Source organism: Channa argus, chromosome 9, assembly GCF_033026475.1.
Source record: "Channa argus isolate prfri chromosome 9, Channa argus male v1.0, whole genome shotgun sequence".
In the NCBI taxonomy this organism is placed as follows: Eukaryota; Metazoa; Chordata; class Actinopteri; order Anabantiformes; family Channidae; genus Channa; species Channa argus.
The window spans coordinates 23498950-23514797 of record NC_090205.1 but is presented as its reverse complement, the minus strand read 5'-3'; the positions used below and the strand labels follow the sequence as shown (position 1 = coordinate 23514797).

General features: G+C 39.0%; 1 protein-coding gene across 4 annotated transcripts in view; it reads right to left on the bottom strand.

The window, feature by feature from the left end:
- Positions 1–6752: 6752 nt before the first annotated feature.
- col18a1a (collagen type XVIII alpha 1 chain a) overlaps positions 6753–15848 on the bottom strand; it is a 67385-nt gene continuing 58289 nt past the window's right edge. For all 4 annotated transcript variants that reach the window (XM_067516375.1, XM_067516374.1, XM_067516371.1 and 1 more), the window contains 15 exons: positions 15038–15091; positions 14788–14859; positions 14053–14136; positions 12258–12288; positions 11831–11884; positions 11694–11728; positions 11460–11591; positions 10995–11154; positions 10713–10777; positions 9724–9852; positions 9592–9624; positions 9162–9482; positions 8519–8716; positions 8212–8324; positions 6753–8061 (listed from right to left, as the gene is read on the bottom strand). In XM_067516375.1, coding sequence (XP_067372476.1) covers positions 7848–8061; positions 8212–8324; positions 8519–8716; positions 9162–9482; positions 9592–9624; positions 9724–9852; positions 10713–10777; positions 10995–11154; positions 11460–11591; positions 11694–11728; positions 11831–11884; positions 12258–12288; positions 14053–14136; positions 14788–14859; positions 15038–15091 — 1695 coding nt within the window. In that variant the 3' untranslated portion in view covers positions 6753–7847. The remainder of the gene's footprint in view (positions 8062–8211; positions 8325–8518; positions 8717–9161; positions 9483–9591; positions 9625–9723; positions 9853–10712; positions 10778–10994; positions 11155–11459; positions 11592–11693; positions 11729–11830; positions 11885–12257; positions 12289–14052; positions 14137–14787; positions 14860–15037; positions 15092–15848) is intronic.

The window sequence follows — 15848 nt, the reverse complement described above, 5'->3', positions numbered from 1 at the left end:
CAAAGGCAACACTGTCATTTACAGTAGCATAGTTTTACAGAATAGGGGCTGATACGAGCACCGTCTGCGTGACAGTGGGAGAGGAGAAGACATAAAAAATTCATTAGAAGATGGAAGGAGATGTCACATCAAATATGTAGCCAGCTGCATTGATGACTGAAGCTAGTGAGCTGTGTAAGGTTGGTGAGGTAGCTGACCTGACCTGGCTGAATTCTAAATTACACCATCACAGGGGGGATTGTTTGCGAGGAGATGCAAATGGAGGCAAGATAAATGATATTTATTTTGAGTGGTTACTGTGTGGTTTAACATAAGGGCTTAAAAATACTGCCTTTATCATTTCCTCGTGGATCAACAACAACAAAAAGCAACTATATTTCCTACACAGCTACTATGCTGTGGCTCAAAGTTTTGGCGTGTGCTGAAAAATGATGTTCGCTCAGTGACATTTTCATTCAGAGAAATACATAAAACATGCATTAAACTGGCACAGATTGCATTCATTACATGGCATCAGTTATAAGACATGCAGTCAGTAGCAGAAAATTGGGATTGGACAGATGTTTGACAAGAACCGGCTTTACCTCAACATTACATTATACCTGACCAATGTAAAGGTGGACCAGCATACCTGGGTCAGTATAAAGTGAAGAGCCGGCATGATGAAGTGATCTTCACAATGCCAGGAATATCCACTGTAGATAACATCATCCTCATCAAATATTTAAAGACAGGAGGGGAAAAAATAGACTTAAATGCCAAAAGAGTCACAAGGGGATTTAAGGACTGGGAGATTGTTACTCATTATCTGTCTAAATGTCAGTGAAATGTGAACGCCTTGCGGTAAAGCTTAAGAACATCAGACGCTACACAAACGCTGCTTTAAACCTCCTTATTACTCTTTGATTTGATGAGGAAACATGTTGGTCCAGTTAGAATCAGGAGGCGTTCAAATGGCAACAATGGTTGTAAAGGTGGTTTAGGTCCACCGGGCAGCTGACAGGACACATTTACTGTCCTGTATATTAGCTAATGTTTGAATCCCCCGTAAAATAAGGCATCTCTTCTCGCAGATAAAGCACATTAGAAGGTCACAAAACAGATTGTCTCTATAAAACCACGGCGCAGTGGTAAGATATTGTTAGATTTAGGTTAATGTGACAGTGAGTCACCAGCGTTGAATAAACACAGCCCAGAGGGTCTGATCGCTGAGGCTTCTTGCTTCCGCCCCGTAATTCAGTCCCTCAATATCTGGTTGTCACTTTGTTGTATCATTACCATCGCTGCATCGCTTCCCTGTACTTAGTTATTACTTAGTCCCCACTAAATATAGCTTTCCTCAGGCAGCCAGTGTGACAGCATCTCACAGCAAAGCCAGCTGTGGGTTGTTGCATCCCTACCACCCCCCACCCACTCTAACCTCAGTCAGTCAATAAAACTTAGATGGATAATATGCCACTCAGTGAATTATGTGTTTTTTTCCTGAAGATTTACTCTACGAGGACATTGAGGAATTAGGCAGGAGTTACGATGCTAGTTTATTTTCTTTCCAACAGGGACCCTGCTCCCCACGAGTCAATTAATATAAGCCTTATAGCTCGGGTAAGGCTGCAGTGCGGGTTGAGATGCTTAAGAGGGAGATTTGATGAAACCGAGTGGGAAGTGACTGCATTTACTGATTATTTTTAGGGAATGCTCAGTCCTATCAGCTCCAGTTGATTCTTAAATGACATGCCACTAAACATGATGCCTTCAGGCACCAAATACTTATTACTGACGTCTGTGTTGTGAGTTTACTGAGACGTGCAACTTAAGAAACAACAACAAATAAGATGACTTCAGTAAAGTCTTTAAAAAAGTTCAGCTTCCTCTCTAAGTACAAGCTCATTTGTATACAGCAAATTATATATTATGCTCAAAGTACCTGCCCTGCCAGCTTTTGCATTAGGTTCATAAGTGCAGTCTTGATAGCAATTGACCAAAAATGTACAAAAGCAGTTTTTGTTTGTGCGCGTTTATTTTTTAGGATCTAATGCGAAAACAAAAATGCATCCCGCTGTAATTCAGCAGTTTGTGCTCAACAACAAAGAGATGTTATATTTGTGCTTCCTGTTGCCTTTTAAACTTGCCACAAGTTTAAAAGACTATTTAGAATTTCTGGTCTCTACACTTTTGACATCAGAACTTGTAAGTTTAAAACCCTAAATTCACCTGTAGCTGATTTTTGCATTTGATATTGGTTGTGTGTGTGTGTGTGTGTGTGTGTGAGTGTGTGAGTGTGTGTGAGTGTGTGTGTGTTTTCTTACCATTTGCATGTGCCAAATTGAGAGGAGGAAAACAATACTGTGCAGCAGTTATAACTTCATCTTGTCATAGCTCACATTCATATAATAACATGTCTAGGTGGGACTTATCGTTCTTTATTTCTTTGTTGCCAGCTGGATTAATTTGTAAAGTTACTTAAAAAATGATTCACACAATACTATTGGATTTAGCACTCACCAAACATTGTGCTTTTATATTCCAGTTCAGGCCTATTGTATTTTATTTCTACCACACACATCACGTCCATATTTATAATTTCCATTGTGTTGTTTGCTGCAAGTGCCATATGTAACACCCACCATATGTTTAAATGATATAAATACACCTGTATGTGGAAGTTTCAGTTATTTGTGAGTCACTATCTTGGCCAAATTCTACAGCATAAATAGAAAAAAAAACAAAAAACACTCCAAGCAACTCTGTGAAAAGATTGTTTAAAAGCAGAAGTCAGGGGGCCGATACAGGAACATTTTCAAGCCAGTGAAAATCCCTTAGAGTATAGTTAAACCCATCATTAAGAAATGGAAGGAACATGCCACAGGCCCGGAGCAGGCCGTCCTCATAAACTAAAGGACAGCGCAGGAAGGAGACAAGTGAGGGAGGTCACCCAGACACCTATGACTCTTCTGAGTTTCAAGCTTCAGTGGCTGCTGTCAAGACATATTCAGTGAAGGTATCAATGGAGTAAAATATAGAGAAATGTGGAGAAACACCTAATGCTGTCTGCAAGAGAACTGCATCTTGAAGGATCTGTTTTCCAGCAAGACAATGCCCCCCCAGCATGCAGCCAAAGCTACAGAGGAACACACAACAATGTGGATGTTGTGTAGTGGCCTCAGCACTGGACCCAATTGAAAATTTGTGGCTGGTTTTAAAAAGGGTTGTTCAATTTTCAATCTGTCTCTCACAGCTTGAGCCTTTTTGCGAAGAAAAGTGGTTAAAAATTGCCGTGTCCAGATGTGCAAAGCTGATAGAACTACCCACACAGACTCAATACTGTCGTTGCTGCCAAAGGTTTCTCTAGATTCCTCATTTAAAAAAAAAATTATTTACATTATTTTGTGCAGGTGCTTTCACTGAAACACTGTTTTTCTGTTGGTTACTGTTAAATATGTATTGAAACCGCCGATAGTGAACTTCAACTTGTCAACAAAAGGTCACCCAGCAGGTCATTGACGCACCTGAACCTACAGTATAAGAGGCTCATTACATTTCCAGAATGCCTTTCTGCAGAGATGAGTGGGTAAGGCTACAGAGACTGAAGACGGGTTCGTGTCTGTAAAGGCCTAATCAATATCTGAATGTAATTCATTGTCTTCCTAACAATGGCTGACCATATAGTAGTTAAGTACTTGAAATACATCAGTGTTAAATACTACATTGTTGATAGCTCTACTGATGAGGCATGTTACTCAGCTCCATGTGGTAATTCATCCTACAATGCAATCATGTTTGTATTATTGCAGTTGGTGTGTTACTAGGTTTCATAGCATTTATATGAATGTTTTGCGCTGTATATATAGAGAAAATAAAAACCCAAAGGTAGGAAACTCATCAATGGTGGGCACATCTTATTTAAGTAACCACTAAATTAGGCCAACTCTGAATAAATCGAATTAATCTTCCATCAAACATCATCAAACATTATCTTAAAACGCCTTCAAAACTTAAAGAAGAGATTTAAGGGGGATTTCATAAGCCACCGCCAATGACTAGTGACCTAATTCGGTTCCTTTTAAATCCAGACCTACTGCCAATGTATTCATGAAGTCCTGGGAATTTCATTAAGAAAAATGACAAGCTTGACATGTTTGTACAAGTGCCTTAATTAAAGTGCTAGAGGAGCGTAACCTACGTAATTAGTAACACTTTGGGGGTCTCAAAGGTCAGAGCACCTTGCTGCTCAGGGGGTTTCAGAAAGGATACGTTAGGATTTTTTTTAAGTAGTTTCAAAAACAAACAGCCCTGAAACATATCACCAGGAAGGCTCAACAAGGGGCATAATAACAGCTCACAATCTGCTCAAAAATGCACTCTGTATTATGGCTAATGCTCACGGACTCACAAACCTACATCCTGTCACAACACACACCGATGACCTTCTGACTTCAACTTGCTTTCAAAATGAACGATGTGAACATGGACCACTTGTATTCCACGTCCTTAGTCAATTATGTCTTATGTCCAAGTTTGCCAGTGTACCAGCTACGTCTTTGAATAACATTATGCCCTTTACAATGCATTCAGAAAGTTTTGATACCCCCTTTCATTTTTTAACTTTGTTATGTTACTGCCTGATTCTACAATTGGTAAATTATTATTATTATTTTTTTTTACACTCAGTAGCATATAATGACAATTTAAAAATTCTATAAAGCTTTGCATATGATTCAAAAAGGAAAACTACAGGTTCCCGAGAGCACAGTGGCCTCTATAATTCTGAAGTGGAAGGAGTTTGGCACGATCTGGACCTTTCCAAGAGCTGGTCATCCTGGCCAAACTGAGTAATCACTGCAGCCCTCCACCGATCAGGGAAAGTGGCTAGACTGAAGCCCCGAACTCACGGAAGGCCACTTGGTCTTTGTAAGTAAAAAATAAAAAAAATTTAAAAAGAGGTTGAACTTTATAGCCTTAATTCTAAACCTTATGTTCAAAGGAAACCAGTTACTGCTCATCACCAGCCCAATACCACCCCAACAGGGAAACATGGTGGTGGCAGCATCATGCTATCGGGTTGTTTATCAGCAGCAAGGACTGGGAAGCTTGTCAAGGTTAATGGAAAGCTGAATGGAGAATAGTACAGAAATATCCTCAGTGAAAACCTGTTCCACAGCGCTCATGACCTCAGACTGGGCCAAAGGTTTACCTTCTAACACGACAATGATCTTAAGCAAACAGCCAAGAGGAAGCAACAGTGGCTTAGGGACAAGTCTGTGAATGTCCTACAGTGGCCCAACCAGAGCCCTGATTTGAACCCTTTTAAACATCTCTGGAGAGACCTGAAAATGGCTGTCCACCAATGGTCCCCATTCCACCTCACTGAGCTTGAGAAGATTTGCAGAAAATCACCAATCCAGGTGTGCAAAGCATGTTGGATCATACCCAAAAACACCCAAAAATACCCAAAGGTGCTTCAAGTACTGAGTAAAGGGTCTGAATACTTATGTGCATGCAATACTTCAGTTTTCTTTATTTTGAATTTAAATAAATTTAGTATCAGGCTGCAACATACCATAAAATTGAAGAAAAGTTGGTCTGAAAACTTCCTGAATCCACTGTAAATGGTGAATCCATGATGAGCACAAAAGTCCATAATTAGGCCAACATTATTGTGAGAATGCCCTGGAGTTTGGTTCCACTTCCAGTGCTGTGTAGGAAGGTGTGCCCAACTGTAGCTATTCGGTGCTGCTCCACCACCTACACCATCTGTGGCTCCTTTGTTGCCAGAGGGGCAACTTTCTACATCTCTAGAATTATTCTGCAATGCCAGGAATCAGTGCACCTAGATCACCTTACCTGCCTAGTTTACACTGTACCCAGTTCCTATTCATATCACGGCAGGTGGTGAGCGGACAAGGTGGCTCCTCCATGTTACTTCATCAGTCAAGGCCCAGCCAACAGGTACTCATCAGCAAGCTCCCAAAGACCTGGTTTCAAGGGGGTGTTCCCTAATACAGGTGAAGTGACATAGCTATAAGAAGACCGCTACATCAGGGTTCGTTGATATGTCCTGCGTTTAGCCCCTCTGCTGGGAGCATTTTTCTTTGGGGAAGCCCTCCACCACGTTAAGATGGCAGTTCCTTAAATTTGTACTGAAATCTACTAAATCTTAATGGATTCTGACAGTTTTGTTTGTGACTATCACATACATTACGAACAACACTGTTACAGAGACCTGAGAAACATCAGTGTCACAATTGTACTGCTGTTAGTGAATGATTAAAAGACACATTTGCATTAAACATTTGCATGTAATATTAATCTTAACATATTATTGATGTCATTGTTTGGCTTCTGAATCTTTTGTTGGCGGTTCAGTAACAGCTTTAGTCTTCAGTAACAGATTTTAACCTCAATGTGGTGCCAGAGACAATCTAGTAATTGCAATGAACACATACTGCAAGCATTTATCGGTGCTAGATTTTATAAGGCGTTTTACCTAAATTATTTCAGGTGTAGACTGGCCATGGCAGCTAACAGATGATGTATGAGCAATGTGTCTTTAGTGCCAGTGTCACTGGAGAAATTGATTTGTGGTGGGATCAACACAGCATTACCCCTTTGAACAGAACGCAGTAATACTGGTCAAGGCTGCTGCAGGAAATGTATCAAATTCACTGTGCTCTCAGCTCTTCATGTGATGGTTCCCTTTGATTCAGTGGATAGAATAAACGCACTATATGAAGGCTGATGCACAGCACATCACATTATTGCTGTGGTTGAAAAAGGCTTTAATTCAGTGCCAGTGAGAAACAGTACAGCACATTTTGTTTAGTCAAGACATCAGTAGCACTAAAGCCAGATTTGTTTCTGAAATTCATTGCAATGCTAAAACAAAAACTGTCTTTTTCAACGTACAGGTTTACCTGTCCTTAACACTGATGACAGCAATCACTCCAAACATTGGCAGTAAACTAGTTTTCTCCATCTTACACACTGCTTTTTCGGGGATTGTTAAAGTGGTTCAAGAGAGACATTTAAAAAATACAATTTCAGCTAGAAGGACTCATGTGCACCAGCAAAGGATGTGACAGAATATGACCTTATTGTGTAAAGCAGCCCTGGTTGTGTAATAAGGCACAGTTTCTGATCAGAAGCTTATGTTCAAAAAAAATAAAAAAATTTAATTCTGTGCTGGTAGGAATATAAATGAAGGTATTTAGCTTTTTTCCCCAAATTATTATTCTTTTAAATCTTTTTTTTAACTATTTAATTAAACATAACTTCATTTAAAAATAAATATCTATTATTTTTATTTTATTTTAAAAAAGCCCTTAAAAGTTTGCTGTACCCCACTGCAAGACACTATTCTAAAATGATATTGGAAGAATGTGGAAATGATCAATACCTAAATTTAAAAAAATAATAATAGCAGGATGGATATAGAATATTTACGGTTCAAATGATAAAACATTGATAACATTGAAAAGTAAACTAACAACAAACATGTAATATACAGAATTTAAACAAAAAAGATAAAAATTGAGAACGCGATTAGTTTCTCCATTGTTGTTCCACCCCCTTGGAAAAAAATATGTGCCAAAGCCCCCAAGAAAAAGGACCAATACCCCTCTGTTCGAACAATCTCTTTGGCCCTTGTTGAGGGAGGAGCAGACATTACCATGCGTCTCTGCCAGGCAAAGAGCCATGGGGCCAGTTCATTGGACGCTGCATGGTCACAAGGCGTGTTATCAGGAAATGTAAAAAAAAATAAACCAAAAAAAACAAACATGTCTGCTTGGACATTAATAACAGTGTAAATAGGGCCCAGAGCAAAAAAAAAAAAAAAAAAAGATTGGTATTTATTTTTTGGAGTGTAATGCGAGAGCGTTCTCAATGCAGAGGACGATGTAAGAGCTGGAGCAGCTACTGGAGGTTTGCTGCAGGAGGTGACCGCTCTGTAGTGATGATGCCAGACCAGACACAGCACGGTCACCTGCCCGCCATGTTTCACAGTAGTGGTCTGTTTGCCTGTGGCCTTTGTTGCTTGATCCATGCCAGACCATTTTTTCTGGCCTGTAGGAAAGCAAAAACAAGCATATTGGTCAGAAAATACTATATAGTCCCTACAAACACAAAACCAGCTAAAATAATTAATAAAGAAACCAAGGATGATACTACATAACCAAATGTAGAAACAAAATGAGGCCAAGTTCACATACTCACCATGCACTGTCCCTGAAAATATCTCTACCATCAAAGGAGTAGATTGGTACATTCTCCCTCATTTTGCTGGCATCATTGAAAATAGACTCCCAGCTACTAAACAAAACTTGGTCCTGCAAGGAAAATATAGGGCCATAACATCAGTATCTCCTATAGTTCGTACTGTCATCTTCATAAGGAGAGATTCACATTAATTAATAAAATCTGTAAACCAAAACAATAAGACAATTTGAAGCTTTAAATACTTTAAGTGAAATTCATACACAGCCATAGTTTCAGTGTGATATAAGATGCAGCAGTATCTCACCTTAAGATTCAAGATGGGAACACTGTCTCTGTCAGACCTACGTACGATGGTGTATAGGTCCTGTAACTTGGAGGACAGGAACGCTCTGAAGGTTCCCTTCAGACCTACTGCACGAGCCTGCTGGAAGCACAGGAAGTCTGCCCCCCGGATTCCTCGCATGTTACCAATGTGAGGGGCATTCAAGGCGATGAGATGTAGCTGAAGAAGACAGGTTTATGTTGAATTAGCAGCCTTTCTTTAACATTATGGTCAAATATTTGAATTAACATTCTGGTCACTTCAAATGGCTGCTGCTGTAAGATAAAATATTACACCCTGTTGACTCAATTGGTTGCCTCATGTTTGCTCAGGGGGGATTTGTTGGGTTCTTATCTATAATTCTGTAAGTTACCTTATATGTTAAATGCTTGGTATGCAGATTTATGCTTGTTGTGCTGCATTTTGGCAGATTTTATTTTATTGCTACTTTATTTCCATCCAAGAGTATGTGACTCTTGCTGTAACTTGAGAAAATACTAGATAACATTGTGTTCCTGGAAAACTTCTCACTTTTATTTCCATAGTTTTATGACCAACTGAATTTAACACCAAACGCACCTAAATTAGAGTAACATTAAACCCTGTGTCACTGAGCTCTACTCACTCCTGACTGTGATGTTTCCACATGGGCACCAGGCTGTGGTACAGGTGGGTTGGGTCGTCTCTGGGGAGTCACAGGGTATCTGTTGTCATTCTGTTGGGTGGCTAGTCTTCCATCTGTCTGACCTGTATGTCTCGGGTCTGGGAACCTTGCATCATAATACGGGGGATATCTGGGGTCTACAGGTGGGTGTGGTGGAGGCTCAATGGGTCGTACGGCAGAAACACCTTGGGAATAATGGCCAGCGCCATTGTTGAGGGACTGGTCCTGGGACTTGGGGTACAGGATCACAGGGGGAGGCTGGACTTCAGCTACCTCATTCTCCTTTAAATTGAAAATCCGTGAGATTAAGTTCAAAAATATTAATTATAAAAATAGTCAGTGAAAAGGAAAGTTATTACTTATTCTGCTGTTTTTGTGGAGGTAAACTTACCAGGTCTTTAAAGAACACATTGTTATCTCCAAGCTGAGAGGAGGAAAAAAACGAATGATTCATCAAAACATAAAATACGACAGCTGGAATGTAACATGCAAAAAAAGTCCGAGAGAAAGTAGATGGCTGTACCAAGACTTGCCGCAATCCGTCACGCACTCTTAAATATAGATCTGCTTTGTCTATGATGTAGATGAGGCTGCCCTCAGCCTGATGCCTGGCAGTGGCAATCATTGTGTCATATGACCTCAACACTGTAACCTGTGGGAAAAAAATATATAATAAAATTCTATTAAGCTTCTGCTGTCAGTTAATTGAATAATTAAACTGAAGCCTTCAAATCAGATGCTACATAAATGTAAAACATAATATTTTCTTTGCCACTGTTGATATAATAGATGATAAAGACGCAGAGCTCTTGTAACTAGCAGATGTGTAATGGCTTACGAGTACTCTAAAAAGTGATCAACATGCAAATAAGAAGTGGACAGTGTTATTCTCTGAGCAGCTACAAAGCTCCATACACAGCACACTGTGATGCACTGTGCTCGAAGCTTGGCCAGCTTACATTTGTCTAATGCCGACCCCTGTCCACCACATTTATACATGTCACATTTTTTGTCTAAGACTGACATGGACACGGGACAAGGATTGCAAACGCACTTTCATTCAGACTCAGTCTGTGCAGACACACATTTTGGGCCCAGACAGTTTTTTGGAGCGATGACAAAATTTTCATCATAGATATGGATGCAGACACGTGGACACCCAAGGTGTGATTAGACCTTTAGACGTTTGTTTTGTTCCTCTGACAGCTCTTAGTAAGAACCATTTCTTGGATTTGTCTAATGTGTGGCTTCGCGTGACCGGTTGCTAAGGAAGTACAGTATATTGAAAAGACTAATGTTTTTATTTTTCTCCAATTTCCCGTGTTTGTAATGGTGCTTTCATCTCATTATACTGTAGGTATTTTTAAGTTGCACAGGGCTCCCTAAGAAGTGAGTGTGTGAAGGAGATTAATATCCTGTCTACTTATGGATTTTTTTTCCCAAAGCCAGATGAACAACACACTGAGTATTTTAAGTCAATAGGATAATTGCTAAAATGTAGAGATGACTTACACCAGACGAGACACCAGGTCTTCCAGCTGGTCCAGGAGGACCTGGAGGTCCGGGGACAGTGACCGCTTGAAATGAAAATAAAGCTGGTCATTGAATTGGCTTGTGAAGACCTCCACTCAAATTTGTCTTTAGTAGTGTATGAGTAAAGTGAAGGTAGAAGGTAGCTTAAGACACTACTTGATGTAGGGACAGCATCATAAAATATTAAATGCTTTTATTTATCCTGAAAATCAGGTAAAGTATAAATATTCACCATATTTAAACATTAAAAAAGCAACTTACGGTAATTGGGCCTATACTCTCCAGGTAGTGAGGATGATCCTGGGGGTCCTGGAGGTCCAGGTGGTCCAGGAGGACCTGGACGGCCATCGTAACCAATCCCTGGAGAACCTGGTGGTCCTTGGGGTCCAGAAGGGCCCATTATGGATTCTCCTTTTGGACCCTAACATAAGAAGAAGATCATAATTATTGGAAAACCTTTTTTTGAAGCATCACCAGAGTTAAAAAAAACTATAAACAAACTACTGCATGATTACATGGCGTCACCACCACTAAACTGCCAATTTGTAATTTGATTTACCACACTCACCTCTTCTACAAAAGCATTTCTTTATTTTAGTGAGCTGCTAAAGTTAATGACTCAATGAGTACTCAATGTAAGTACTTGTACTCTGGGACAAAGAGGTATTGTGATATACCTTTAGCTCTCATTCCTACATCACTCCATTTGTGACAGTAAATACTCACTGGTAAGCCTGGTTTGCCAGGAGGCCCCGGTGGGCCTTGTACTCCTCCGAAACGTGGGTCATAATATCCACCACCAGGCTCTCCCTTTTCTCCCTTCACACCATGCTCTCCACGGTCCCCCTTCAGTTCATTCTGTTCGAAATACACGGTAGATTTTACACGATACACGATTTTTATTCTTACAGTACATCATTTACTGATAAAACTGAAGGTATTAATAAAGAATTTGTTTACCTTCAATGCGTAAACATCAAGATTAGAGGTTGTTCCTGAAAAATAAACTATTTTAGCAATTTTCTTACTTCAAAAAGTGCAGCTCATATGTATATTGGAATAGTGGCCCCAGGCTTTAAGCAAATTCTCCGACTAACCTGGAACTCCTGGAAATCCTCGCTCGCCACGTTCTCCTTTTTCCCCTTTAGTAGCTACAACCGAATACAAAAATGAACATTGCAAAGTCACAATCCCACAGTTCTATCTGACACAGGCACTGCAAAACTGTTAGACCCCTGTTTTACTGATAGTGATGTCTGTTTTATCAATTCATTCTTCAAATCTAGTAAGACTTGACAGTTTAATCTCATGACAATACAGTGTATATCCCTTTGAGGCTGAGGCAGCTGGATCAAACTAAAATTAAGATAAAACTCTTTATCTCTGCAGGCACTTTAAACCCTTTCTAAATCTCTCTTCTTTGACTGGCACATTTACTTATCTTCTCCATTCGGAGCATTCTCTGTCTTACAGTACTCTGTATGTGTGCTAACACAACAAGTTGTGTGTGCTGGGAGTTCATACCTGGGTAATTCCTTGAAGTTTCATCATAACGCTACAAAAGAAAAATACTCAATGAAGAAATTTATTATGTCACCAACAGCAGAGGTTAGAGTCTGTCTAAACTTTACGCTAAACAAGTTTCACAGGCCAGACAAACTTAAACAATGGAATCAAGAAACCACATGATTACTGTTGATAGGGTTTCATAAGAAAAAAAAACATCTGAATCCAATTCTGATTCAGCTAATTGAACCCAAATCGTTTTGAATGTTGGGCACTGGAACTAGCTTTCAGACCCCATCCCTAATGACTGCTAGTATGATGCTTGTGGAAAATAGATACCCAAAGTGTCTTTTTGATAGTTTTCATCTTGTGAATTATGTGCAGCCCTGGAGCGCATAAAACACTGCAAAGTGTGAAGAAGTGCAGCGCAGACCTTTAATTTTTGCATCTGTTCTAAGCAACAATTATTCAGATTAGATAAGAACTAAAGAAAAACAAACTACAAAGTTTTGCAGTCCATATACAGAATCGCTGCAGTGTCTTAGTCATGTAAAAGTTAGTCATGTCCCTGTCTGAACACTACTTTAGCAATATTTGTCTGGAATAAAAGTAGGAAAATAATCTGTTGGTTATCAGAAGCAAACGTTTTTATTTTTTGCTTTTTTTTGCCCTCAAGGTTGTGATGTCACATTAAAACCAATATCAATAGGTGCTTGAGTCCCTCTCATAAAGGGCAACTTCACCAATTTTCAACTTTTGGCTTTAGTTTAGGTTATAAATGTACATGGATGCATCTAAACTTCCCTCTGATTTCCCTATATTAAAATTTGTCTTTGCTTCTAGCTAAAAAAACTCCTCCACATGACACCACCTGGAGGAGTTTTTCATTATTCAAGTTCAGATGACGTCATCTGGGGAGCTCTGGAAAAGCAGGTTGACCATAATGACAAACTCCGTAGTGCGAGCAATAAGAAAGCCTAATCCAAACTAATGGTTCCTCCAAGTTACTTCACCTGGAGGCATTTTACAGGTCGAACTACAGAGATATTTCATTGTTTTTAAAGATGCAAGACGAGAGAAAATAAGGAAATGTGTTTTTAGACACGAGATGTTCTTTCCTCTACACCTTCATACGAAGTCATGTCTGTTTCTGATGATGGTGGCTCAGCTGGATCACTTGTCAGTTGCACTAGGGTTTTTTGGTAACTTCTGTTAGAATGGAGTTTGAATTTGCTCATTAACATACTGTCCAAATAATTAGGCTAGAATGCACAGTTACCACCATCATCACAAAAAGTTATGTGCTTTCCAATCTGTCGGCCTATATTTATTCATTTTTTGATGCTTTCACCAACGCTCAGAAGCTGGATGCACATGAGCACATAAATACGGCAACATGTATATTTTTTAGATCACTCAGCTGTTTTTTCTTGCACTTGCATCTCATGAAACTTCCTTTTAAAGCACTTTGCTTTGATGTTTTCTCTTTGATTAGATTGTTGCTTGCCTGGGACCACAGAGAGCTGAGGTCAAACTACAAAAGTCACCCTAGTCATTTTAAAATTATAGAATACATCTATACAACTATCAGGAAGTCTTTTTATTTTTTCTATCTATGTTTCACCTAAATAAAATTATTGTGTAGCCTTAATGAGTAGGAGCAAGTTTAGCTAAAAATATCTATGAGCGCAATGGTTTTAGATAAATGCAAATTATGTAAATATGTAACATCAAACTGTATTTCAGCCCTACACATTTTTTGTTAGTATTATAAATGAATGACAATTTATTTTATTACACAATTGTTACTTACATTGAAGCGGTCTAAAGGAATAGCGGGTGCTGGGGGTCCAGGTGGTCCAGGTGGTCCAGGTGGGCCTGGTGGGCCAGGGACTCCCTGATGAAAATAAAGTTATTCCTTCATAGGTGTGTTGATATTATTCACTTAAGGTATTACTTGAATATCATCTGAGACGGTGATTTAAACATTTATTTAAATCTGAAAAATACACAGCATATATTGAGTCAAACAAAAATAAAATAGTAGTGTTTTAGTGTTATCTTCTCTAAAGCGACACATTTAAAATAGATAAATGTGCTATTTTTAAAAGAAAAGACTTATGATGTTATTGGTATTAAACCAGGGGTCATTTCATCAGATTTGCATATGCAATAAAAGTGTGAGCAAAAGTCCTATTAGCGCTTCCACAATTCACCATGAATGCAAGCAGAAATCAGCAATTTTTCTAATTTCCATCTTTAATTGTTTAACCTCGTCCTTATGATTTCATTCACACTGTATGTTTGGATGTGGGAAAAGTGCATGTACGTTTTTTGTGCATGGTTCACATTGTTTGCACATCTTGTCTCAGAATTTGAAATTATATCTCAATGAGGTTTTCCTGGTAAAACGAATGCTAAAATAAAATGAAACAAACAAAAAACATTTCTTGGACCCTTTTTCCCTTTTCAAAAATAGACAGGATGAGCTTTTTCTCTATCGGCCACTGTAGAATCAGCGTAGGTAATTGGTAATAATCTTACTTACTGGGTAGTCGTAGCCGGCAACACCTGCTGGCTCTCCTTTCTCTCCCTTGTATCCATTAACACCAGGACGACCCTGAGGGGACACAGATGATGGTTAATAATTGCCTGCACTTGGACATACACAAACACTGGAATTAAAATGTAACTGTAGCAGACTATCCACCAATAGCAGAGTTGGTAGTTTGATTCCCAGCTAATCTAACATATTGAGATAAAAGTGTACCAACGTAAGGTATAAAAGAAGTACTCACAGGTCTTCCTGGCATTCCAATTTCACCCTTTAATCCAGGAGGCCCATATGGACCCTACAGTAATAAATAATGACGTAAATAACAATGTTAACTGGCTGGAGAATGGGATGGGAAAAAATGTATTTTAAAGCAAAAGATATTTGGTATGTTTTTTTTAGGTCAGTGTTTCCCACAAAACTTGAGTCTACTTGTGGTGGTGGCTGATTGGATTATCTCAAGAAAAAAAGAGCTTATCAAAAAATTATTTGAAAGACCTTCAAAGTAAACTGTTAAATATATTGTACTGTCAGGTTGTGCATAGCAACATTGATTGCATGGTATCTGCTTGTATTTACATATTAAAAGCCCACTGAAGGTCCTGATTCAGACCTAAAATTAATTTATTGATTTTGTTTTTTACATGATATGAACATTTGAGCAACAAGAGGTCAAGAGATTTAGGATTACAGACACTTAGTCCACTCTGGTTGTTACAGAGTGATACCTATTGCATATATACAATCTTTGGCACAGGCAGCAGTGCTGTATCACTGCCTGTTTCTCCCCCAATATGCAAAGAGAAAAAACACCAACAACTCATTTCAATTGTCCTGACATCAATTTAATTATTAATTACTCTAAAGACTTTTATAGCAGCAAAGTAGTAGTCTACAGGGTTGCTTTAGTGAGGAAAAATAGTCCTCTAGTTAATTGATGAAGGCGTATCCTCGGACAGTATTCAGAAACAAATGCATAGAGGGAGTAAGCTCTACAAATATAAAATGCAGTTGAAAATATCTTAGAAACGTGCATCACAATTTTTGTAATCATT